Source organism: Gadus macrocephalus, chromosome 9 (assembly GCF_031168955.1).
Source record: "Gadus macrocephalus chromosome 9, ASM3116895v1".
NCBI lineage: Eukaryota > Metazoa > Chordata > Actinopteri > Gadiformes > Gadidae > Gadus > Gadus macrocephalus.
Genome location: NC_082390.1, coordinates 4,739,623 through 4,765,153, shown reverse-complemented (window position 1 = coordinate 4,765,153; position 25,531 = coordinate 4,739,623). Strand labels below are relative to the sequence as shown.

Genomic DNA, 25,531 nt, shown 5'->3' with positions numbered 1-25,531 from the left:
GAAAATTGCTCACACAAATTATAGTTTTGAGGTGGAGTGGACAGGAATTGTTACTCCTCAAATGATACAATAGAAAGTACAGCAGGAAATGAAACGGGCATATTGTCAACCACTCTCCGAGTTATGAGACAAAAATTTGCCGCACCATCCAAAAATATTGAAGTATTAATTATTTATTATTATAATAAGAGTGAAAATTTCAAAGGTAATCAGTGAGTGTGAATTAGTGTAAGGGGTTTCAATGCTCTTTGTTTCGGCGTGTTGGTTGTTCCGATCTCCAAGTTTGAATGTGGGTGTCTCCCCAGCCATGTGTTTGCAGCTGTGTCAAATCTGACAGACAGCCCACGTCCTCCATCTTTTGTAGTCCATCTCTCCTCATCTTTTGTAGTCCGTCTATTCAGCTCCTTACGCCCCTTCTCCCGTTCATCTATTTGATCTCATCACTCATCCTTCAGCCACCCATCCATCCATGCAGATCCAACCCCAATTAATCTGTCATCAAAATTCCTCCATCCATTCACTCTCTCTTTTCTCTCTCGCTCTCTTTCCTCTCTGCTTTATTCAAAAATCTGTATTGCCGTGGGAACTTAGACCATAAAAAAAGTTAACGTTTAAATACAATCAAAATGTTAAGTAGTCTACTATGAAAAGCTATTAAAACTAATAAAGTTACATCTAATGTCTCCCTCTCCCCTCTCTCTCCCTCACATGACCCATTCCCCATGTCTCCCTGTCTCACATCCTCTCTCGTCGCAGGTATCATGGAGCAGCCCCCACCCATCCAGGGCAACACCAACAGGCGGTCTGTCAGCACTCTCAGGCCCAGTGCGAAGGACGCCTACATGCTGTTCCAGGTACAGCCACCAGGGGGGGCCAGCTCTCCACCTCACTTCAACATTTCTATAATCCGTATTTTTATCAGCAGAGGGAGTCATGTTCATTGAAGCCAAGTGTGTGCTACCATACGGAAATAGTCGCTGATTGCCCTCTTATCACCACGAAAATACAGTATAGCAATGATTTCTGCGGGTTATTGAGTGTTTCCTCAATGACACAACCTCTTCAAAAGAGTGAGCCTTTTAATGTTTTATTCCGCTTTGCACAGCATAATAAATGATCAAAGAGACCCAGATCAAACCATGAAACTACACACTTAAATACTGTAGCTCTCTTAGACACTTCAAGACTGTAGGTCTCCTCCTCACATATAAATCTTCCCAGGCCTAATTAATGTGCGTGTGATTGAACGTGGCTGTGCGTCATTGCATGTGTAGGACCTGTGCCAGCTAGTGAACGCAGACGCCCCCTACTGGCTGGTGGGCATGACGGAGATGACCCGGACCTTCGGCCTGGAGCTGCTGGAGTCAGTCCTCAACGACTTCCCCGGAGTCTTCCTACAGGTAGCTCACAGCCGCCCCCACTTTAAACCTCGTGATGCGACAAGCGCTTTAATTCACTGATCGGCGACGGATACAGTCTATACGAAATGGTCTTTGTGCATTCGTTTTCATCGATGTCACATAAACTCTGAGCATTCTTTTATTTTGGTTACACTGGAGCCATTTTAAAGGTTGTATCAGCAATGTTGGGTGAGGTCACTTCTGTGGGTATGGGAAGTGAGATCCCAAACAAACAGAGCCAGCTCTCCAACTCCACAACACCCATCCCTCGTCAGTAATTGGTTGCAATACTAGTTATTTTGGTTTTGAGCGGTCGGTAGTACCATTTGTTTTTGTGTGCGATCTTTGTGTGCACAGGCTGTCTACAGAGACGTGTTTTTTGGGGGGGGGGGCAGCAGCAGCTACCGGATCGTGAGGAATGATCGGATGTATGTGATCATTTGTGTTTCGGCCTAGAATCGCTGATACAACCTTTAAGGCATCGGTCATAATTAACACTGAAAGTCTTCTGAGAGTTGAATCTCGATGCATGGGTGCAGCTCTGGTGGGTCATTGAAAGAAATAAAGAAATAATCACAACCTCGGCCTGTCGTGTGTGTCTCTCTCTCCCAGCACCAGGAGTTCAGCTTCCTGCTGAAGGAGCGCGTCTGCCCCCTGGTCATCAAGCTGTTCTCCCCCAACATCAAGTTCCGTCAGGGCAGCAGCAGCGGCGGCGGCGGCGGCGGCGGCGGCGGGGGCAGCTCGGCCACACCGCCCCCCGTGGAGAAGCCCTACTTCCCCATCTGCATGAGGCTGCTGCGCGTGGTCTCGGTCCTCATCAAGCACTTCTACAGCCTGCTGGTGAGACGGCCACCTCCCCCCCCCGCGCTTCGACCGCCACTGTCGGGTCCAGGCATGATGTCTTATTTGTATTTGTGTCCTTTTTTTTTTTTGCCTTTTATTTTTAGCAGGAAGTCTTATCGCGTTTGGGAACTCTTTTCCAAGAGAGCCCTGTATACATTTAGCAAAAAAGATCAAATCTACAAGATACATGCTCAAACAAATAGATGAAATGCATACAAACATACTTACACACACTATAACTCGTACACTAAACATATTAATACAATGTTATATAGAATATTGTATTATGCAAGATCTGAAAAATGTGGAGGGGGTTGTTGAAGAACGTTAGAAAATGTCAAAACAATTTGTGTGGAGGATACCGCCAGTCTCACAACAAGATTGTGAAGTTCAAATCCTATCGACCGTCAGATTTAGTAGGGGTGGCCGCCCCCCCCCCTGCCACCCAGACCACCTGCATCGACTCAAACCAGCTGCCTTCAATGCTCCAGGGGGGATTTATTTACAGAGGGAGGGAGGGAGGGAGAGAGTGAGAGCGAGAGCGAGCGATAGACGACGTGTGATTAGGTGTGAAATGGTCCATGGCTCATTGGACGGTTCTCGGGCTTCACGGTGATTATGCAGGGGGGCAGCAAGCGTACAGTCGCCGCGGTGTCTGCAACTTGAGAGGGAACTGAGCCGTGCGTTGTGTGCTTGTGCTCGTGTGTGTGTCTTTGTCGCAGGTGACAGAGTGTGAGATCTTCCTGTCTCTGCTGGTGAAGTTCCTGGACGGAGAGAAGCCCCAGTGGCTCAGAGCGGTGGCCGTCGAGTCGGTGCACAGACTGTGTGTTCATCCACATCTGCTACGGTGAGCTGCAGAGGACAATTGAAACGGCACTAATCCCTTATTGTCATCAGCTGGGCTCACGGGCCTTATTCACCTGGCTGGCGGCCGTCTGGTTTCTAAACGATAGCTCGGTGGGGGAATTAGTGCGAGAACCAAGATGGCCACTGGGGGAATAAGTCCCACTTGTTGGTCTGGACGTTGTAGCGGGAACCGTTCCCAGTGAGAATCAACAAGATTAAATGAAAAGGGAGGGGATCCATAAATGATGCATTCGGTCAGAAAAATCGACCAAACACTTTCAATGAAGATTGCTTTTAAATGTCTTTACCCTTATTTTTTTTAGATATATATTGTGGATACAAAGAAAAACGCGAACTCACTGTGAGCTGGATAACTTTGGATAACGAGAGGAGATGACTATAGTGTTGAACGACGTGCGTGTCGTCTCCAGGTCCTTCTGCCAGTCGTACGACATGAAGCCCCACTCCACCAAGGTGTTCAGGGACATCGTCAACGCCCTGGGCTCCTTCATCCAGTCCCTCTTCATCACTCCCAACGCCGGGAACCCAGCCGCCGCCAACACAGCCGCAGGTCAGACCCAACCCCCCCCCCCTGTACCCGGACACATCCCCTGGTGCTTGTCTGGAGTAGGCATGATGTCTAGATAGGCCTTGAAAGAATGTTGGAGGAGCCGTTTGGAATTTGGTAATGCATGTGAAAGTGTGGATCTGTAGAGTGGAGTTCTTTATCTTTATGCTGCATTCTTTACTTAATTTCTCTCCTTCTATGTGAACTTGGTTATACGTTTTTTCGATTTTCCAGCTTTCTGCTTTGATTCTATGTACCTCTCTCAAACCAAACCCGTGTGTGTGTGTGTGTGTGTGTGTGTGTGTGTGTGTGTGTGTGTGTGTGTGTGTGTGTGTGTGTGTGTGTGTGTGTGTGTGTGTGTGTGTGTGTGTGTGTGTGTGTGTGTGTGTGTGTGTGTGCAGGCACTGCCGGGGCCCAAGGTGCCTCCCAGGGGGCGCCCGGGTCCGGGGTGGCGGGGAGCGGGGTCCCCACCCAGGCGGCCTTTGAGTACCGGGGCACCTGGATCCCCCTCATGAACGTCAGCGTGCAGGGCAGTGCCAAGGCCACCTAGTAAGCATGGTTGACCCGTCTGTCTGTTAGGGCTGCACAATATATCGAATTTTTATCGCACGATGACACGTAGTGTTCTCGCGATATTTTTTTTAAATAATGCATCCGCAAGAAAAAGAAAAACGAAACGAGCCCCGCCCATGCAGTATACGCTCTACCTCCGCTGCAAAGCAAAACCATGCGCTCCCTGTACACATGTCTGCGACTGCGTGATCCATCCTGCCCACGGCGGCGCGAAGCCTGAAAAAGCAGGGGGGGCGTGGCCTGGCGGCAATTTGCCGCTGAGCACAGTGTGTGGCTCCTACCACTAGGGGGTGGTAGAAATCCGAAAGATTTTTTTTACAATGAATAATCGTGGTAAATCGTGATATCAATATTGATCAAAATAATCATGATAATCATTTTGGCAATAATCGTGCAGCCCTTCTGTCTGTCCGTCTGTCTGTCTGTCTGCCTGCCCTTTCTATCAGATTCACAGGGTTTCATTGGCATTCTCATTGCCAAAGCACAAAAATTGATTAATCAAAATTTAAAAAGGAAATAGTCCAAAAATCCAATGCATTTTCCCTCACTGTCTTTCTCTCTTATATTATTATCATTCTCTCTCTGCTAAAGAGTGCTTATTAGCTGTAATTAGGACCAGTGCCAGTTGAGAGAGAACATGGGTGTAATTGGTTATCATAGAAGGTTGGATAATAGGATATATCTCAACGTGAACACATTGATTTGATCTTGATCAGACTTTATTCAGTTTGATCCCTTTTCGTCAGCTAGGATAAAGTTTTTACTAATGAATTGATTTGGCACATAAATAGTCATTGCTTGCTGTGTGCTGATCTCAATGTATTAATTCCAAGGTTGTACCTAGAAAATGCATTAGTAGCAAAGCATTTGCTGCTACCAGGATACCATAGACTTGTTATCTAATACACAAACATTGATTTCCTTTTAACTGTGTTCTCTAAGTCTCGTATCTGTCGTGTTAACAGACACTTTAACTCAACCTTAATACAAACACGTACTCATTTTGACTGAAGGACAGAAAACTTGACTTGTCGGCTTGTTTTCATTGCATTTCTGTTATGCAATTCAGTAATACAGCCCAGTGCACCAATAAGATGAAGCAGAAAATGTTTCCGTTCGGAGATGGACAAAACATCACACAGTAAAACGTCTTCTGAGAAAAATAACTCATTCTTTGGGATCCACTCTTTCCATCGACCGCGTTCGATCAACACGGACCCGTGCGAACCTGGACCCCTGCCCCAGAACCGGTCCACGACGGACCTCCCGTCCGTCGTGGACCGGTTCTGGTGCAGGGGTCCGGTTTTCGCACGGGTTCTGGGGCAGGGGTCCAGTTTCGCACGGGTCCACGAGGGCCCTCGAGGCTAACCCCCGTCTCGCGTCCCCACAGCCTGGAGATGCTGGACAAGGTGGAGCCCCCCTCCATCCCCGAGGGCTACGCCATGTCGGTGGCCTTCAGCGCGCTGCTGGACCTGGTGCGGGGCATCACCACCATGATCGAGCGGGAGCTGGGCCGGGAGGAGGAGGAGGCCAGCCAGCACCGGGAGGTCCACCCCGACAAGCAGTGGAAGCCCCAGCCCGGTGAGTAGCCCCGTGACACCACGGCCCCGTGACACTTTGTCTCTGTCTCTGTCGCGTCTTAATGGCTCGTGTTCAAGGGGCCAGTGTTTTGTCTCCGCATTTGAGGCATTTGGTTGCTTGCTTTTCGTGTTTTTTAGATTTGATGACCGTTTTGTGTTTTAAACGCGTATTCTTTTATGTTTGACATTTATATAGCCTTTTCTTTATTATCTGTATTTAATGTCTGTATTTTTACTTTATTCAATTTCTATTCTGTATGTGAATTAATATTATTATTGGATCTTGAGCAGAGAAATGGTGGGAATAACAATCTCCTTCTCCATTAATAAAGTATTATGTAATCTTAATCTTAACCATACGCAGCCTTCGCAGTTATTACCAATTTGTTCATAATTTACTCCATTGACATTGCATACATTGTCAGATATTGATGGTGTCAATGCATGGTGTCTAACTAAGCCACATGGTCTGCAAGGATTTTCGAATACGAATTGGGAGCGCAAGCACCCGTCTGCCCCCCAGTGGCCAAAACAATTCCTGCATTCCTGAACAATGCTCTGTTCCATACTCTGTTCCATACCACGTCGAATGAAGAAAACTGCTGATAACAAATGAGTTGCAGCCATTCTTCTGCGGTACGGGTTCACAAAGCCACATGACCATAACCCCACTGTTGCGTCGGTCCCAGGCTGCCAAGAAGTGAGGGAGGAGATGGTCAGCGCCTGCTGGTGCGGCCTGCTGGCGGCCCTGTCCCTCCTGCTGGACGCCAGGTACACACACACGCACGCACGCACACACGCACACACGCACACGCAGACAACACAGCTTTGAAACGCAACGTTAGATTATACAGGCGTATAGACGGTAGGAACAGTATATAAACAGTTAAGGATATATACAGTGCATTATAAGAGAAGCACTACAGTACATACAAGATATTAGTAAATAGGTCGGATATGAGATAGTATAGAGAGTAGGGCTGGGTAAAGAAATATCGATTCATCAATGCACTGCAATTGAAAAAAAAGTATGCCTAAATGTACATGCCCTTTTACATTTGTCCATGTTATGATTATTACTTTTGTGCTGCAAGTTTAGCTCAGGAACAATACTATACAATGGTGCATTCCCTTTTAGCTAGTTAAAGCATAGTGATTGTTAATTCATTTTGAAATGGTTAATTCTAAATAATATTTAGGTATTTTTGTCATCTGCACGTATTATTGAATCGATATCGAAGCAATTGGATCAATATCGAATCGATATCGACTCGAATGAAGATCTAAAGAATCGAATTGAATTGTGAGGGGACCTGGCAATACCGTACTCTAGTGGAGAGTAAATCAACGTGGTTGTACAAATGCAGTGTGCATGGGTATGCACACACACCCACTGCAGATGCCTATGGCCGGTATCACTTAAAAGGTCCCTCCTTCAAATTATGTAGCTGTTTGTACCATCAGCTCCACATCCAAGTTACCACATGGTCATTAAGCTTGTGCCTTCCGCCTCCGCCAGCACGGACGAGACGGCCACGGAGAACATCCTGAAGGCGGAGCTGACCATGGCGTCGCTGTGCGGCCGCCTGGGGCTGGTGACGCCGCGCGACGCCTTCATCACCGCCATCTGCAAGGCCTCGCTGCCGCCGCACTACGCCCTCACCGTGCTCAACAGCAACACCTCCAGCCTCTACAGCAAAGGTCTGCCCCCATCTGTCTCTCTCTCTCTCTCTCTCTCTGTCTCTGTCTCTGTCTCTGTCTCTGTCTCTCTCTCTCTCTCTCTCTCTCTCTCTCTCTCTCTCTCTCTCTCTGTCTCTCTCTGTCTCTCTGTCAAGGTCTCTGTCTCTCTGTCTCTGCAAAGGTCTCTCTGTATATCTGTGTCTCTCTCTCTCTTTGTCTCTCTCTCTCTCTCTCTCTCTCTCTCTCTCTCTCTCTCTCTCTCTCTCTCTCTCTCTCTCTCTCTCTCTCTCTCTCTCTCTCTCTCTCTCTCTCTCTCTCTCTGTGTCTCTCTCTCTCTCTCTCTCTCTCTCTCTCTCTCTCTCTCTCTCTCTCTCTCTCTCTCTCTCTCTCTCTCTCTCTCTCTCTGTCAAGGTCTCTCTCTCTGTCTCTCTGTCTCTGCAAAGGTCTCTCTGTATATCTGTGTCTCTCTCTCTCTTTGTCTCTCTCTCTCTCTCTCTCTCTCTCTCTCTCTCTCTCTCTCTCTCTCTCTCTCTCTCTCTGCAAAGGTGTCTCTCTGTGCAACGGTGTCTCTCTGTGCAACGGTGTCTCTCTGTATATCTGGCTTTGACTCTTTTGACCATCCACAGCAAAGGTCTGCCTCGATCGCTTCTCTGTTTCTCTCTCTCTCGTGGGTGGTTGTAATTGCCTGTGAATGTGAAGTGCACAACTCATTGGATTTACTTGTATTAAAGAAATGTGGTCTGCCCACTACGCTCCAGTGTTAGCCTCTCTATGTAATTAACAGTGTGAATCCTACGTCTACTACAGCCTGCTGTTGATATGAAAAACCCCAAGGATAATTAGCCATCAAAGGGCACACGTTTTTACACCTTTTCATGCAAAACACATTCTTTAATTGCTTTTAATTCACACTTCACGTCAATCACTTATGTAAAAAGCTTTTCACACAAACACACAGACACACACACACAGACAAGCACACACACAGACACACACACACAACCACACACAGAGACCGCCCTTCCCTCATTAAACACTTGTATGGCCACTGATTAATGCACACACACACACACACACACACACACACACACACACACACACACACACACACACACACACACACACACACACACACACACACAGGTGCTTTAAAGGGAGTACACACAACCTTGATCTGCATACAAGCCAGAAGCGATGAAGGCCAAATTGTCACTGGGCCTGCGCTGTTTGTTTACCTTGACCTTAATTAAGCGGACTCCTATCAAATTGTCCTATTCATGATGCTATGCTCTGTGGATGTTCAAGAGCCTGTAAACATGCGTTTGCAAACAATGCCTTCCTTGTATTGACTGTGTGTGTGTGTGTGTGTGTGTGTGTGTGTGTGTGTGTGTGTGTGTGTGTGTGTGTGTGTGTGTGTGTGTGTGTGTGTGTGTGTGTGTGTGTGTGGTGACTGCAGCCTACTCCATCCAGGGCCAGACCGTGCAGATCATCAGTCCCTCCAGTGAGTCCCACCAGCAGGTTGTGGCGGTCGGACAGCCCCTCACAGCCCAGCCCCAGGGCACCGTGGTGGTGAGCCACACACACTCACACTCTCACACACACACACACACTCTCTCTCTCTCACACTCACTTAGGCACTCGCACTCACGATGGAAAATGTTCTGGTAACATGCCTGGATATCATTTTAATTAGCCCAATTTTTATTTTGTTTGGTTGTATGGTAATTTTAAGCGAATGTTAATTAAAGTAATCAGCCAGTGTCATTGTGAACATGTTATGTCTTCCCATTCTACCCTGGTTAGTGTTTCCTGATATCGGTTCACCTTAAAATACCCTACACTACATGACAACCTTTCTGACTCTATTCCCATGTCAGCTGGAGTGTAATTCCAGTTTTTGAGTCGTCCTATCACAAAGGAGAGAGAGCTAGGGAAGCTAGAGCAGGGAAGTCTTCCTTGACATTGTGGAAGATGAAGCTTGAGTCGTCATATCACAGAGAAAAGTCACCTAGTGCAGCTAAACAGCCGATAAGGAATCCCTGAGGTCCTCTGTAGCCAAGCAAAGTCATAAGGATCAATATTTAATACAATATGAAGCGGAACAAGCTTCCATGAATTTTTGAAAAAACGTAAATTCACAGAGAGCTAAAACTTGCAATTGCTACTTTACGCCGTAGAACTCGGAAAAGAGCCACGATTGCCAAACTTTTTTCTTGAAATGCAAGTCTGACTCTTCAAGAAACAGAAACAACTCGTGATAATCATATTCAGGTTCATGTTTGACGTTGTATTCTGCTGTTTGCTGTCATGGTGAATGTCACGATTGCATTCACCCTGTATTTGCGGCTGTGCCTATATCACTGCACCAAGGATTTTGTACGGTCAATTTACATTGGAATTCAGTCAGTGCCGTCTTACTTTCTTTTGTTTGGTACAGTTTTTTTATTAGTTGCTCGTTTTTATTAGATCTCCTATTTTCATGATATGGCTGCGTGTCTCTGCATGTAATTTCCATCCACTGTTGAATAAACAATGATACAGTGCCATTAAGTTAACAGGAGATAGTTCTTTATTAATCCCAGATGGGTAGTTTGGATGTCGCAGCAGAAAGTACAGGATGTAGCAGAATTAAAATTATATAGAGAATAGAACTACAAAGAAATACAGAAAATAGCTCCAGGCTCACAATGACAGTGATACAAATAAAGACCACATTTCTGGATGCAGTCATGGATTTTTTTCTCTGTACCACAGCTACATTTCAAGCTGTTTTAAAAAGGTCCTCTGGATCTATATATAACAAACACTTGAGAGATCTCCTATAAACAGTGGTACAGTAGAGTCTTCCCCCTTCCTCTTTGGCAAAGCTTTACTCTCAGGAAGTGATCTCTCAGTGCCCGTTTGTTGACCCCATCCCTCTGTTGACCCAACTGAGAAGGCTGTCAATGACTCACAACATGAGAACCATGAGCTTGTTTGACTGAAGACTCACACATGAGCTCAAGCAAATGTACCTTCCTCGGTTGACAAATTGTTGAAAGTCGATTTGAAAACAATGCGAATGGTTAACGGTTGCTGACCACCTCAAAAGCAACCGCTAAAAATAGATAAATGCACGCACAGTTGCTGGGCATGGAGTGCCAGTGTCCCCTTTATAGACAAATGTTACTGCAAGAAGGCCTTGGCCAGTGGGAAAAAGTGGAAATAAAAAGTCAGCAACTTTGCTTATGCTCCCAGTGCCTTAATTTAGCAAACACAAATCAACAGAAAACACCAATGAAAGACATTTGATCGAAGGTGAAAAGTGAACAAATTAATAAAATAATATTCAGCCATAATACTATCTATTTATTGAACAATATTAATACAATATTGCCAATTATCGATATTATTTATTATATTATTACCTCTTGCCCACTGCCCAGTCCGTCAACGGATGCCGGAAGGCGTGGCTGACGGATGGGGGAGGAGTCTTTGCAGAGGCATCCGTCAGCCAATCAAATCGCTTCGCCGGGTTCTTCCCGCTTCTTCCTGCTTGTTGCGATGCAAGATGACCCGCTTTCCAGTATCGTCAGAGCCCGAGTCGCAGCGTCACAGTGCTTAAATTTGCATACGCGATCTGATTGGATGACGGATCCGTCGCTGCCGAAAATTTTTTCAACTTCTTGACGGAGCCGAAGGCTCCAACGGAACGGACGGATCCACAATGCATTGCGCGTCCGTCCCCATTCAAAGTCAATGGAGATCAGTCAATGGACGGAGGTAGTGGGCACGAGGCGTTAGTTTAAATGTGTCCAAGTCGAGGATTCATCACAACAGCCTCCTGCAGTACCCCTGCGTACCACCAGCCGTACGTGTACCACAGGTCGAAGAACACTGGGTTAGGTAATCTAATGTGGTATCTACCTACTTTGTGTGTTTAATATAAGTCCTCCATAATTTAGAGCAACATAAGTGAAGCAATAGCAAAGCACTTGAATGGTATCGATTGTGTATTGTGACGTGTCTGCATAGGGATGTACGCCTTGTATTGACTGTGTGTGTGTGTGTGTGTGTGTGTGTGTTTGTGTGTCTCAGTTGACTGCTAAGAACATCCAGTGCATGCGGACATTGCTGAACTTGGCCCACTGTCACGGGGCCGTACTGGGCACCTCCTGGCAGCTGGTGCTGGCCACGCTGCAGGTAATACTCCCACACCCCCCCCCCCCCCCCCCCCTCTATCTCCTCTCCCCATGCTCCGGCCTCACCCTCCTCAACACTACACGACGTGCTCCATGCAATATATTTCAAATATTTTCAAATATTTATAAATATATTCGCCATACACATGGGTTATTTGGACTAAGGTGCTGTAGGTACGATTTGACATTTGTTACCCGATTGTGTTTCTAATGCAAACCCACAACATTAAAGGGGTCATTCGGAATTTTGGACATAGGGCCTGATTCCCAAGTTAGCCTTGGTGTTCTTTATCATTGGAGACAGTTCTCAACACATTTCATTCAGTCCTTCTTGTTGCAGAGTTCGCTCGTGCTAGGCTAGCGCACGGCAACGGGCGATACTAGCCTGCTAATAAAACAGTCTTACCCACTCCACAGTAGACCCGAGGTAAATCAATGGTAATGCCAGACTATAGATGTAAATGTCTGTGTTGATAGAATAATGTTAGAAATAAAACTAACCTCGCGTCGCGTGAATCATCGCATTTTGAGGGACTACTTTCTCAGCAGCAGGTATCAGTCCGCCGCTGCCGTAGCCTACTACCAGGAATATAACACTGCTGCTGAGACAGAGCAAGTCCCTAAAAATGCAATGCAATGCAAGGTTGGTTTTTCTATCACATTATTCTATCAACAGACATTTACATCGACCGTCTGGCGTTATGGTTGATTTGCCTCGGGTGTACTGTGGAGTGGGTAAGACTGTTTTATTAGCAGGCTAGTATCGCCCGTTGCCGTGCGCTAGCCTAGCACGAGCGAACTGCAACTAGAAGGACTGAATGAAATGTGTATTAAAATGTGTTAAACTGTCTCCAATGATAAAGAACACCAAGGCCAACTTGGGAATCAGGCCCCATGTCCAAAACTACCCCTTTAAGTGGCACACATAATACCAAACACACCTAAAAGCTGTCTCCAGCAAGTGTGTTGCACCAGCAGTGTCATTGCTTTCCTAATGGAGCCGGACCAGCCTTTTTAATGGTGTCTTGGCCCTGCTAACATCTGCCTCCCCCTCCCCCCCCCCCCCCCCCCCCCCCCCAGCACCTGGTGTGGATCCTGGGCCTGAAGCCTGGTCTCGGGGGGGCTCTGAAGCCCGGGCGGGCCGCCGAAGGACCCAGCACCGTGAGTGTCTCCCTCTCAACGCTCTCTGCATCACTGTGTGTGGGGTGACTGCGTTGTCGGGCACCAAACCCTTCACCCACCCACACCTGTCTTTAGCCTTACAAACCGTATCGCCACGCACACCAGGGATTTCATTTATATCGTCGTATTGTCCCACGTAGGGCTGTGCAATTAATCAAATTTTGATCGTGATTTCGATTTTTTGGACAAACTCACTCCAAACTAATATAATCAAGTTAAAATATTTTTTGGTATATTTATTTTATTCCTGATTTTTTTTTTTTATAGAACAGCTGGATACATCTTTGCACATTATTTTCAATAAGAAAATGTGTATTTTTTTCAAACAAAGTTTTCAAACTAAAAGAAAATCGTTTGAATAATCCTGATTTCAATATGGACCAAAATTATCTTGATTTATGATTTTCTTTGTAACATGATCGAGCAGACCTAGTCCCCCGTGTTCCCGTCCAGTGTGTGTAAAAAAAAAAAAAAAAAAAATGGCGGCACAAGCTGTCCTTTGGCTTGGCTTGAGTCACGAGTCACGACAGCAGCATAGTACGCACACACCCGTGAACACACTGTTGTTGTGTTTGCCTAGGTGTTGACCACGGCCGTCATGACGGACCTGCCCATCATCGCCAACGTCCTCTCCAGGCTGTTTGAGAGCTCACAGTAAGCCCCGCCCCTTCATGGACAACGACCAATAGTCACAGCCTATTCTGTCATACCCTCTTTCTTGACCATTGGTTGAGGGCTGACGGCAGGGGGGCGTGTGATCGTGGGCCAATGGTTTCGGAGCGATGGTTATGGAACAGTTGTTGGGCATGGGTTCTGTTATGTGTGCTTGAACCAGGGAAAGGTAGAAAAATGTGAATGACCAACATTGTCTGGTGATTTGATGTTCGAATGCCTTTTACATAGTCCTTTTTATTGGCTTCGATAAACCTAAAAAATCACAAGCTCATCTGGGTTGAACACCAACATGCTGAACCCCCCCGCTGGCACGCTGAGTTCAAGCGGTGTGTTTGTGTGTCTGTGGCCGGCAGGTACCTGGACGACGTGTCTCTGCACCACCTGATCAACGCCCTGTGCTCCCTGTCCACGGAGGCCATGGAGATGGCCTACGGCAACAACAAGGTTGGCACAACACACACCGCAAGCCCTCCCCCCCTCCCTCCCCGCCCACACGCCTGCTAATGCTGCTTACAAGAAAAATGACTCCAAATGGTGTTTTCTGGACGCGTCTCACCACTTAACGCTCCTTTGTGTTGTGTGCAAAGATTATACAGTGCTGGGAATAAATGCCATGCTCCCAGAAACCATTAGGCTACAGTGCGATTTGCCCTTTTGGTAAAAGCACAGCTTTTTTTTTACTACGTCGCTCACATTAATGTATCGGATCAATGCAAGATACTGGGGTGATTAATACATGCTGCCGTGTTGTCCGCGCTTTCCCATCTAACGGTCCTCAAAACCTCAAGAAATCCAGTAAATCCTCACTTTGATTTGACGTCTTGCACATTAATTTTGTGGATGTTGTTTTTTTATTATTCACATTATTCAAAAACTGATTGAAAAGATATCGACCTAGTATTGATCTTCTTGTAATGATGTCTTCATGACGTCTTCATGTAAATGATCATACATCGTAATAGGATGGTGTAATTGGCCCATTCATCTGCAGTCATAACAGTCTATTCTGTGGTGTTGGATGAACTTTGGTGTACTGTTGTGTTTAGCCACAGCAGTGCACTAGATGCGCGCCTGCAGCACAGATGTACACAGCCAGCATTCCGCCAGAGATAGGTCAGGGATTTTCGTATATATATTTATTTGTACTGCGTTTTTTTTTTTTTTGTTCCTCAGGAGCCCTCGCTGTTTGCGGTGGCTAAGCTGCTGGAGACGGGATTGGTCAACATGGATCGCATCGAGATCCTGTGGAGGCCTCTGACCGGTCACCTTCTGGAGGTAAAGTCTCTCTATTGCTCTCGCTCTCTATTGCTCTCTCTCTCTCTCTCTCTCTCTCTCTCTCTCTCTCTCTCTCTCTCTCTCTCTCTCTCTCTCTCTCTCTCTCTCTCTCTCTCTGGTGGTGTAATTTTGCCAAACATATGTTTTCTTACTTGTATACTTTCTCAATTGTACTATAGATAGTCTGAAACAGTTTATAATGCCATAAAAGTATGGCTTTATTTGACAACTGGTGCTTATGACCAAACCGTGCCTTTCAAACCAAACAACAAATGTTAATTTGTATATCTGTTTGTCTTGTCTAATTGTCTGACATAATGCTCTGGTCATCTTGTTCTTGATTAATGTTGGTCTTCATCTACAGACCGACTCCCTCCGTTCTGAAAGGTTGAATGTGTTTCACAAGTATAATGTGATAAAGTATTTTCTTCATCTTCTCTCCTCTTTCCTGCTTCGCATGTGTTTTACAGAAGGTAAGCTGGGGTCCTCTCCTGGACAATAAACTACTGCCCTGCTTTGCTCTCGTGCTCTCTCTCTCGTGCTCTCTCTCTCGTGCTCTATGTCTCGTGCTCTATCTCTTTCGCTCTCTTTCGCTCTGAATGTCTAAGTTCTTCAAGTTTTCAAGTCTAAGTTCAAGTTTCAAGTTCATCCTCCTGCCACTCAAACCCTTACCATGTTGAAAGCTTTGTGTTTTTCATACTCTGTATCTTCTTGGCTCAGAGGCCTTGACCACATCTTGACCTGATCTCTTCAAATGTACACTATAGCCTGGGACTGTAGATGTACTACAGCTACAATGACCTCCCTCACACCAACACATTGAATCCTGCACATTGCAAAAATAATGATGCTGCCACTGGCCAGCAATGGATTGACTTTGTTGGCTACTCTTAATGAGAAAACCTACAATACGTTTACTTTAAACCGTTATTGACTTGCACATCGATATCAACAGTGGTGGTATAGCTGCAGGCAAGCCAAAACAAACAGAAAAGATGATTATTTTTGTCTTCAGAGCATTGGAGCTCTTTTATGCTCTTCGGAGCATAAAAACTCAAATGCATCATTCAGATGTGAACCAGCGTGTTTGTGTGTGTGTGTGTGTGTGTGTGTGTAGGTCTGCCAGCACCCCAACTCCAGGATGAGGGAATGGGGGGCGGAGGCTCTAACGGCGCTCATCAAGGCAGGTCTGGCCTACAAGCACGACCCGCCGCTGACACACAACCAGGTCAGTCCGTCCACACACCCACCCTTCCGACAGGTCATGGGCTTAAAGCTCCCCCTTGATGCAACGGAAACGCAAACATTTAAGGGTCTGTTGGTACGATTTGAGGTTGGAAGAGGGCAATATTGTCGAACTAAACAATCAAAACAAGTCCCCTTTGATAAGCAATCAAGATACTGTTGTATGTCTACGAGTAAGACCATGAATCATACTTTAAAGTGAAGGCGTGGTAGAATTAACTGATCCACTTCATCCCACTGAGAACCACAATATGCTTAGCTGAATGTACTTCTCTCGGCGTACAAAAGAAACCTAATAAATTCTGATCCTGGGTCCACGAGAGCTTTATTCACTTCTCCAGAAATGCGTATTATTCCTCGACAAAAAGGGAAAAATAATGTTTCGCCCGGCAGTGCAGGTCTTCTCTCGGCACACTCTCATATTGATCTAGCTCTTCCTGCTGCCAATTGAGTTGCATTTCATCCGAGTTCTCCAAAGAGCCTTGAAACGCTCACCTGCCTAGATCCATAGCCGTCTCTAGCAGGGTTATGGTCCGCAGTGCTTTTAAGAACATGGATTTGTATTGGGACTGGGGTACTAGCGTTCAATACGTTCTGAATCTGTACTTTCGACAGCTCGTCTTCTTGGCTCTTTTAGACCGAAAACAAAAAACACATTCATCTTATTTTTTAATTCTTGTTTGTGAGACAACCAAGTATGTGCATGTCCGTACATTTATTTTTAACAAAATATAATTTTGTAAAAAAAAATAGATTTTGCATGAATTTCAGTGCATAAACTAATTTAATCGTGGTGGTATACTTTTCGGGTTTCAGTTAAAATGTGCCCAAGGGTACCTAGATGTACCCTTGTTACATAAGCGCTTTGTTTTTGCACTAGGTCGATGACCCTCGCCTCTTCCATCTCATCGTGCATAATCAGTACTGGCCCCTGTAGGGTTCTTCAGCCTCAAACCACATCCATTCATGACATCATTTCCCACCCCTTTTTCCTCAAATGTTTTCCCTCTCTTTCCCCGCCACCCTAGCGCGTGCAGCTGCTGCTGCTCAGCCCCTTGAAGGAGTTGTCCAACGTGCTGCACGCCGACATCAGGCAGAAGCAGCTGGAGAGCGTGTTGCAGATCCTCCAGAGCCAGGGGGACAGCCTGGGGCCCGGCTGGCCCCTGGTCCTCGGGGTCATAGGGGCCATCCGCAACGACCAGGGGTGAGTGCAGTTAGCATGTAGGGGCGGGGGGGGGGGGGGGGCAGAGGAAATCAGGAGGGTTCTGGGAGGGGAGGGATGGCGGAGAAAACCGACCAGACCAGTGGTCTCTTTTAATGTGGGGACATTTCAAAGGGGTGTGTGTACCTACGTTATGTGTTGGAGCTTCACCGTGTGTTGGGAAGTGCTTCCGCAGTTTTTTTTTGTTTTGTCACCGATACATGTGGAAGCTTCACGGCGGCTCTCGTCATTGGCTAGATATTCCCGTTGTGTAAATTTTAAATGAAGTTCATACCATTATTGCTTACATTGAGCTACAAAAGCTAACTTGTATTGAATGATGGGTCACCTAGACCAAGGGTCACCTAGACCCTTGGAATAGGTGATTCTCAAAAAAAATTGTTTCAGAAAAGTTGACAAGTCTGCGTTTTCTATTGCTAATGTATGAGGCGATACACAAGTTTCACACCTCTACGTTCTCCCTTGGTTCGCCCTCCCCTACACAGGGAGTCCTTGATCAGAACAGCCTTCCAGTGCCTCCAGTTGGTGGTGACAGACTTCCTACCCACAATGCCTTGCACGTGCCTCCAGATCGTGGTGGACGTGGCCGGCAGCTTCGGCCTGCAGAACCAGGAGCTCAACATCAGCCTGACGTCCATCGGGCTGCTGGTGAGATGAGAGCGATGAAGAGGGAACATGTGAACGCTAGGGGTAGCCGAGACACCACAGATCTAGTCGTAGTAGTAGAAGAAGAAATAGAGGTGTTTGCGGGAGGTAAAGCCAACTGAATGGTTTTTGGTTGAATTCCCTATGTTCTCTCATTGGAAATTGAGCAAGCTAGGAGTAAGCAAGATACACTAAACCCCTAGACTGGGTGCCCCCAGCCCATTCTGCCGCCGATTTGAATTTGCCCTGCAGAAGCGTCTGGAGAAGAGCAATACAATTCTTTCTGCCTCCGATACGCTTTTGCGGGAGCCAATCACCGAGCAGGCTTTTCCCCCTGGCGCGCTATTGGCTGGTTTAACACAATGACGACAGGGAAGCAACGGCAAGCAGCCAATTGCGTACAGAGTCATTTGAACTAGGCGCGTCGATCACGCCTCTTGTGCTGAAGAAAATGACAACAGCTCTCCCAGACCAACGTGCAATCTACGATTGAGCTTGGTCTGGCAATAGCCAGGCTACTAAACCCTTACTGCTCCTGAAGGACACGTATCATGTATCGTTCTGTAGACGCAAACTCCTGCTGAATCAGAAAAAACAGACAATATATTTTCCACAGTGGTCAGGGGTTGAAAACTAATAGCGCCTGCAATGTGTTCCATCATCAACTCTGCGATGATTCCTGTGGTTCAAATGGTTGCCTTGGAGATGACCTACTGTAGGGCTTACACTGCTTTCGTAAACCTGCCTGGATGGTCAAAATGATGTGTTTGGTGGTTCATTGCAATATCTGACGAACAAACGCACTATGGAGAAGATAATGTTCCTAGTGGCGATTTTATTATTTTAGGATTGTTAGTTGTAACGGGGCCAATACATTTTTCTCCGAACACTCAGTCAGTATTGGTTCATTCAATGTTTTTAAACACCTTTTAAGCAGTCTTGCTGCCAAATCAATGTTGCATAATTCACAGCGCGCTGGTTAATTATCCTGGCATTCACCATAGATATTTCATACAAATACTGCACAGTATTGAAGACCTGCAAGACCCGTTATCGACCTTTGGTCTCATTGCTTTCCTTTTATTCACAACCCATGTGAGATTACATTATGGTAATAAGATACCGATGCTGCCTGAGGCCTTTCTCCAACCCCTTGCTTCAACGAATACCTCTTTTTTTCTAAATGAGTGTTTTTCAAATTCAGAGATGCGCCTCTTGTATTGAGCCGGTTGAGGGTTAGGCGTCGCGCTCAGGGACGCCCACAAGTGAGGCTGCGGATATGGGGGGGGGGATCAAACCCAAAACCTTTCCTGGGCCTTAGGGAGTCAAACTCCCTAGCTTCTACCAGAAATCCACCCCGCCTCCTGTCATGTGAACATTGCGTGCGGATGCCTGCGGCTCCCATTAAAATCTGCTTATTTTCGGTTTGTTTTCATCCTTCGTCTCTCCTGTCCGCCTCCGCAGTGGAACATCTCGGACTACTTCTTCCAACGGGGGGAAGCCATCACCCTGGACCTGGAGCGGGAGGAGGCGGCGGTGCAGAAGCAGGCCCGGGAGCGCGGCGAGACCCTCAACCGGCCCTTCCACCCGGCGCCGCCCTTCGACTGCCTGTGGCTGTGTCTGTACGCCAAGCTGGGCGAGCTGTGCGTGGACCTGAGGCCCGCCGTGCGCAAGAGCGCCGGCCAGACGCTCTTCTCCACCATCGCGGCGCACGGCACGCTGCTGCAGCAGGCCACCTGGCACGTGGTGGTATGGAAGGTAAGGTCCGTCCGCGCCTGGACCTCCCGCAGCCCTCCTCCCCTTCGACGTTATCGAGGGTTTCGGTTTCAAAACGACCCCTTTTTGTTTGTACCGAGTCGGATCCCGAAGACGGAAGACATGCGTCTTCCGTCTTCGGGATCCGACTCGGTACAAACAAAAAAGGGGTTGACGATAACATTCTGAAACCGTGACAAACAAGACAATGAACACAAAACGATAAAAACAACACAGCAAAACAATCGACGGTGCCGTTAAATGGTAAATGGACTGCATTTATATTGTGCTTTTTTTGGAACCAGTGGCCACCCAAAGTGCTGAACAGTATTGCCTGACATTCGCCCATTCATGGACACAGTCACACACCCGACGTCAGCCATGCAAGGCGACAGCCAGCTCGTCGTGAGCAGTCAGGGTGGGGTTCCTTGCTCTGGGGACACCTCGACACTCACTCAACGCTACTGCCGCCCGTTAAAAACAACGACGTTTGGTGGACATTCAACGGATCGTGGCCTTAGGGTTTCCCCGGTGACCCGTGTTGTGTTCTACCGGCTCGTCAACTCTGAAACTCCGTCTCGCAGGTGCTGTTCCACCTCTTGGACTGCGTCCGGCGCTCCTCCACCACCGCCGACAAGGAGAAGATCGAGTCCGGCGGCGGGAACATACTCATCCACCACTCACGAGACACGGCGGAGAAGCAGTGGGCGGAGACCTGGGTGCTCACGCTGGCGGGCGTGGCGCGCATCTTCAACACCAAGAGATACCTGCTGCAGCAGCTCGGTGAGTGTGTTTTTCGCCCAGGGTCTTGTCTTAGCAGGGGACTTCATCTGGTGAAGATGATATGACGTGTATACTGTGGCTTATAGGAAGGTCACTTGCCTATTAGGAAAAATATCTTGGATGTTGAAGAAGCAGGGTGCCTATTAGGGCTTTGACTCCGAACTTCGTTATTCAAATATAATTCGAATATCAAAAAATAAATCAAAATTCGAACGAATATTAGGCAGCCCTTAATATTCGAACCTGTTATGGGCAAGCCAAGAGGGAGAGACGTCGGAGAACCCGACGCAGTCTATTCATAATATTGTAATGACCACGGAAGAGGCAGTGAATGAAGTATTGATTAGACAGCGATTTATTAGAAACCTAATAAACCGTTGGAACATGCAAGACCGGTAACCATAGCAACGCGGTAAACAAACCTCGCGAAGCCCAATCCAGGTCTTACTGAAGGCATTTAATGGTCAAAATATTATTAATAAATATTCGAAAATATTCAAATATTAACAAACAAACTAACTTCGAGTATGATTTTTGGGCAAAAGTCAAAGCCCTAGTGCCTATCTGGGGAAAGGTCTGTTGAACTTTTAGGAGGCAAACGCACAAATATCTAAAGTTATATCCGTGACATTTCCTCCTCTAACAACATCTTTGCCCTCTATTTTGTTGCCAAACTAAAATCGAGCAAATAAATCACATTAAACTCTGCACAGTGGGTGCCACTACTGCACACACTTACTGTATTCTAATCTCTCCCTCTCATTCGTTCTCTCTCTCCCTCCAGGAGACTTCTTCAAGGCCTGGGAGGTTCTGCTGGACCACATCCAGTCGGCCGCCCTCAGCAAGAACAACGAGGTCTCCCTCGCGGCCCTCAAGAGCTTCCAGGAGATCCTGCAGATCGTCACGCCCGTCCGGGACTCGGACCGGCCCATGGACGCCCTGGCCTCCCTGGGGGTGCCCCCCGTGCTCATCGACCCCCTCTCCGCCTCCGGCCCGGGCAGACCCCTGGTGCGCTCCGACTCGCTGGTGGAGCGCCTGACGCGCTACAACGGCGCCGATCCGCAGGCCCCGCCCCCCGGCGAGGAGTCGGCGCTGGAGGACTCGGCGCTGTGGTGGTCGGCGTGGAACACCTGGTTCCGGACGGGCACGGACAGCACGCGGCCCCCGCCCGCCGCCGCCGGCACCGGCACCACCGCCGCCGCCGCCACCGGCCCCCCGGAGAAGCACTCGTTCGTGCCCAGCCAGCCCTTCCTCACGGCCCTGGTGCAGATCTTCCCGGCGCTCTACCAGCACATCAAGGCGGGCTTCAGCATGGACGACCTGCGCAAGCTGGGGGTGATCCTGCACGGGGCCGTGTCGGTGCCCATCAGCAGCGACGCCTCGCCCTTCATCCTGCCCTCCTACACCGAGGCCGTGCTCACCAGCCTGCAGGAGGCCGTGCTCACCGCTCTGGACGTCCTGCAGAAGGTAACCCGTCTTCAGGGGACCCTCAAGATGAATACCTTTTCGGGGTCCCTCTTCGGAGGGGGGGCCGATATCCATTTAATGTGAGGCAAACCTTCCCATGGGGATACTAACCCTACTGTTTTATTTGCTTTAATTATTTTCATAAATTGAGTATTAGTTATTGGTATGAACAGGCTTGAGCCTCCCAACACAGCGATCCCTTCCAGTGCACTGGCCAGAGCAATTAAAATGACTTCCACGCGTCTCGGGTTGGGGCTGCACCTGTGCCATGGGAGGAACGGCATCAGGGATGCAACGCGTTCACTGAAGGTCATCTTTCAGTGAAGATGGATTTCGGTGAAGGCTCCCCTCACATCACCGCAACGCAGTTTTTTTAAAACATGACAGGAGTGCGTGAGGTAAATTAGCTGTTTAATAGACTTCAGCGCTGAATCATTCTTTACTCAGGAGATTTGTGGCAGTAAGTGCTGCGTTGAAGTAAGGGGCCACTTGCACTTCAACTGAACAAAACACAACGTCCTTTTCACAGAATTATTGTTTTCATCATTCGACATTTTTAGTGATGGACTTTCATTGATTCATATTAATAAATTTGATCATAAGAGGGCAAGCCTGCCCCGTTTGGATTGTGTTCATTCCTTCATTGGTTTTTCTCTCTCTCTCTCGCTCTCTCTCTCTCTCTCCCCCCCTCCCTCGCTCTCTACTCACTCTCTTGCTCATACTCTTTTTCTCTCACTTTCTCTCTCTCTCTCTCTCTCCCTCCCTCGCTCTCTACTCACTCTCTTGCTCATACTCTTTTTCTCTCTTTCTGGCATGCTCTCTATCTCTCTCTATCTCCCCCCCCTCTGTCTCGCTCTCTGCCTCTCTTTTTTTTCCCGTGTGACTCTCTCTCTGTCTCTGTCTCTCTCTCTCTCTCTCTCTCTCTCTCGCTCCCCCCTGCTGCAGGCCATCTGCGTGGGCCCTGAGAGCCTGCAGGTCATGTACCCGGCTATCTTCCAGCAGCTCCTGCTCTTCGTGGAGTTCTCCTGCAAGCCGCCCCAGTACGGCAAGATGGAGACCAAGCACGTGGCCAATGCCAAATACAACCAGGTAGGGGGGGCTGGGAACTCAGTGGGGGTCCCCAGGGACCGGGAAGGGGAATAAGACACTTCCTGTTGAGCCCATCCCTCTCCCTCTCTCTCCCTCTCTCTATCTCTCCCTCTTTCTCTCCCCCTCTCCCCTGACTGTCTATTTCCGTCCATGTACTCTGCGTGTGAGTCATGGTCCTTCTCCGTCCAGCTTATCGCTAAAGAAAACAACGTACCTCCGGTTCGCCGGTCAAGGCATCGCGTGCGTGCACATTCTTGCCCACCCACCCACCCGCCCACACACACACATAGAGCACACCGCCGAAGTGCTGGGCACTATCTGGGAGACACGAGATCTAGTAGATGCACGGTACTCTCCTTCTGATCCTTGGCAGAGGGCCCCGACAGCGTGTCTTCAGATCACCACTCGTGTTACGGACTTCCTTCGACGCTGTTCCATAGCTGTTCCAAATGCTAGCAAGATGTACTTGTTTGAGTCATTAAGCTGATGCCTTTATCCCGAGCTACTCGCAGTGAATTGTAGCAACGTGTCATTAACGAAACCAGTAGGGGTGAGGCACACTGCGCACAGAGGCCTACGGGGAGACTGTGGATATTTGTCAAGTGTCTTCGCTTCAAACACAAAAGAGAGGAACATCATTTCGTTTCCACTGGGAGAGAGCATGGTTCCTCGAGTTTGATTGCCTTATTCATTAGAAAACGGAATATCTTCAATCAAATTCTCCTCCATTGTTATTTCAAGTCTTTCCTCGTCTTGGGTGTTCAGGTTGTTTTTTTTACCTCCCTCATTGTTCTCAAAAGAGCACAGAACATCCCATTTGTGTTTTTTATTTGATGTATTTATTAATTTGTTTTTACGAACAAGTGTCTCTTCCAGCAGCTTCAGGGCTGACATCAGCTTTGTCTTGGCTCTACCCTTAACCACTTGATGTGCTTGAAAGCAAACGAATGCTAGCGCTATACACGCTCCTGAGGACCCCTGTCCCGTTTGCCTCTGAGCCATGTAGGCCAGTTATCAATCACAAGCACATCCTTCACCGTGTGTGGACATGTGTTGGTTTGAGAGTGCGTGCAGCAGGTTTACCCAAAGCGCTCGGTTAAAGTCCAAAACAAGCTAAACTGATGTTCCTGATCGCGGGCTCCATCCGACAGTTACTCCTCAATGTGTTCCAGACCCATCCATCCATCCATCCCAGACCATAACCCCCCCCCCCCCATTGCACATCTTCACTGTTTAATGGAGGTCTTCTCTCGTTTTGTGTTTCTCTGGGACTGACTCGCGGGACGATTTGAAATCATTTTAATAGATCCAACTGTTCGCTCCGGTGAGTTCCACCACATGACACAGCCCCCCAACCCCCCCCCCCCCCCAACCCCCCCATCTCTCTATTAGTATTGACCCACCACTAATCGCTCTGTATGGTCGCCTAGCTATATCTACCTCGCTATCCTCCCCGGGTAAAGGTTTGATTCACTGCATGGTAGGCTTCTGTTTTTGTGTGTCTCGCCTACATTGCTCACCCACTCACAGATACTAGTTTACCTCGGCTGCCGCCAACTTGCCGATGATGCGTCAATTGTTCCTGTGCACAGCTACACGTGTCCAGTGCTTTCCCCTCCCGTCTTAATGTTGGTTGTGTTTGGGTGGTGTCACATGTGCTATTTTGTTCCGTCGTGTTCTCGTTAGGGATGGGCGATAATGACTAAACGTAAATTAGGGTTGCTTGTTTTTATTGTTTGCAGCGCTGGCTTATTCTGATTATGAGTAATGCATCCTAGAATTATCACACGATAATGTTTTGCTAAACTATGGTTGAATCCATATTCCCCCCCCTTTTTTAAAGTACATCAGGAACATCCATGAAGTCCTTTTTTGCTCTGATATCATAGCTTCCATTTGTTCTTATGTGTAGTAAGATTTCCTATCAGTGGGATGTTTTCAAAACATGTGACATGGGTCGTATTTCATCAGTCCCACGTCCAGTGTCCCATGGTTATCATCACGATGAGCGTAATCCTTTCCTATCGCCCAGCCCTAATGGTCATGCTGAAAGACACACTTTATAACAGTGGGTTGTTGTAGCCATTGTTGCATTTATGATCATAATTATATAGCGGCAACAAATAACTAAATTAAATTGACCCTGTGCAAATAAAAGTAGATATCTGTAAGCGTCAAAGCTCTGCCCAGCCAGAGTGTGTCTTTTACTGCTGCTTTGAATGTGGGCTTTGACTTTTAGCGAGAGACGAACTAACTCCCCCTCTTCTGTTTGGACTGCGCTCCGTAACCGCTGATGTCTCCCGCTGCCTTCTGCAGGCGGAATGGGTGGCCTTAAACTACGTGCCCTTCGCCGAGCGATCCTTGGAGGTGGTGGTGGACCTCTACCAGAAGACCGCCTGCCACAAGGCCGTCATCGGCGAGAAGGTTCTGCAGAACATCGTCAAGGTATCGTCCGAGTTCAAGTTCGTTTATTTGTCAAATGCACAATATAACAGGCAAGCAGTCACAGCTGGCAATGACAT

The 25,531-nt window shown here is 47.7% G+C and overlaps 1 protein-coding gene across 3 annotated transcripts in view; it reads left to right on the top strand.

Moving 5' to 3' along the window:
* Window positions 1-25,531, top strand: part of mon2 (MON2 homolog, regulator of endosome-to-Golgi trafficking) — a 48,666-nt gene that overhangs the window by 16,955 nt on the left and 6,180 nt on the right. For 2 of the 3 annotated variants that reach the window (XR_009527193.1, XM_060060356.1), the window contains exons 6-29: window positions 757-854; window positions 1,275-1,400; window positions 2,013-2,240; window positions 2,966-3,090; window positions 3,521-3,660; window positions 4,059-4,206; window positions 5,621-5,811; window positions 6,500-6,581; window positions 7,330-7,511; window positions 8,947-9,059; window positions 11,568-11,672; window positions 12,752-12,832; window positions 13,434-13,507; window positions 13,882-13,972; window positions 14,702-14,803; window positions 15,921-16,031; window positions 17,077-17,252; window positions 17,756-17,918; window positions 19,380-19,673; window positions 20,255-20,453; window positions 21,238-21,920; window positions 22,866-23,009; window positions 24,316-24,333; window positions 25,326-25,454. Coding sequence is in view for 2 of the 3 variants with exons in the window: in XM_060060356.1 (XP_059916339.1) it covers window positions 757-854; window positions 1,275-1,400; window positions 2,013-2,240; window positions 2,966-3,090; window positions 3,521-3,660; window positions 4,059-4,206; window positions 5,621-5,811; window positions 6,500-6,581; window positions 7,330-7,511; window positions 8,947-9,059; window positions 11,568-11,672; window positions 12,752-12,832; window positions 13,434-13,507; window positions 13,882-13,972; window positions 14,702-14,803; window positions 15,921-16,031; window positions 17,077-17,252; window positions 17,756-17,918; window positions 19,380-19,673; window positions 20,255-20,453; window positions 21,238-21,920; window positions 22,866-23,009; window positions 24,316-24,333; window positions 25,326-25,454 (3,803 nt within the window). In the remaining variant the exon portion in view is untranslated. The remainder of the gene's footprint in view (window positions 1-756; window positions 855-1,274; window positions 1,401-2,012; window positions 2,241-2,965; window positions 3,091-3,520; window positions 3,661-4,058; window positions 4,207-5,620; window positions 5,812-6,499; window positions 6,582-7,329; window positions 7,512-8,946; window positions 9,060-11,567; window positions 11,673-12,751; window positions 12,833-13,433; window positions 13,508-13,881; window positions 13,973-14,701; window positions 14,804-15,920; window positions 16,032-17,076; window positions 17,253-17,755; window positions 17,919-19,379; window positions 19,674-20,254; window positions 20,454-21,237; window positions 21,921-22,865; window positions 23,010-24,315; window positions 24,334-25,325; window positions 25,455-25,531) is intronic. The other variant, XM_060060357.1, reaches the window with a different exon arrangement.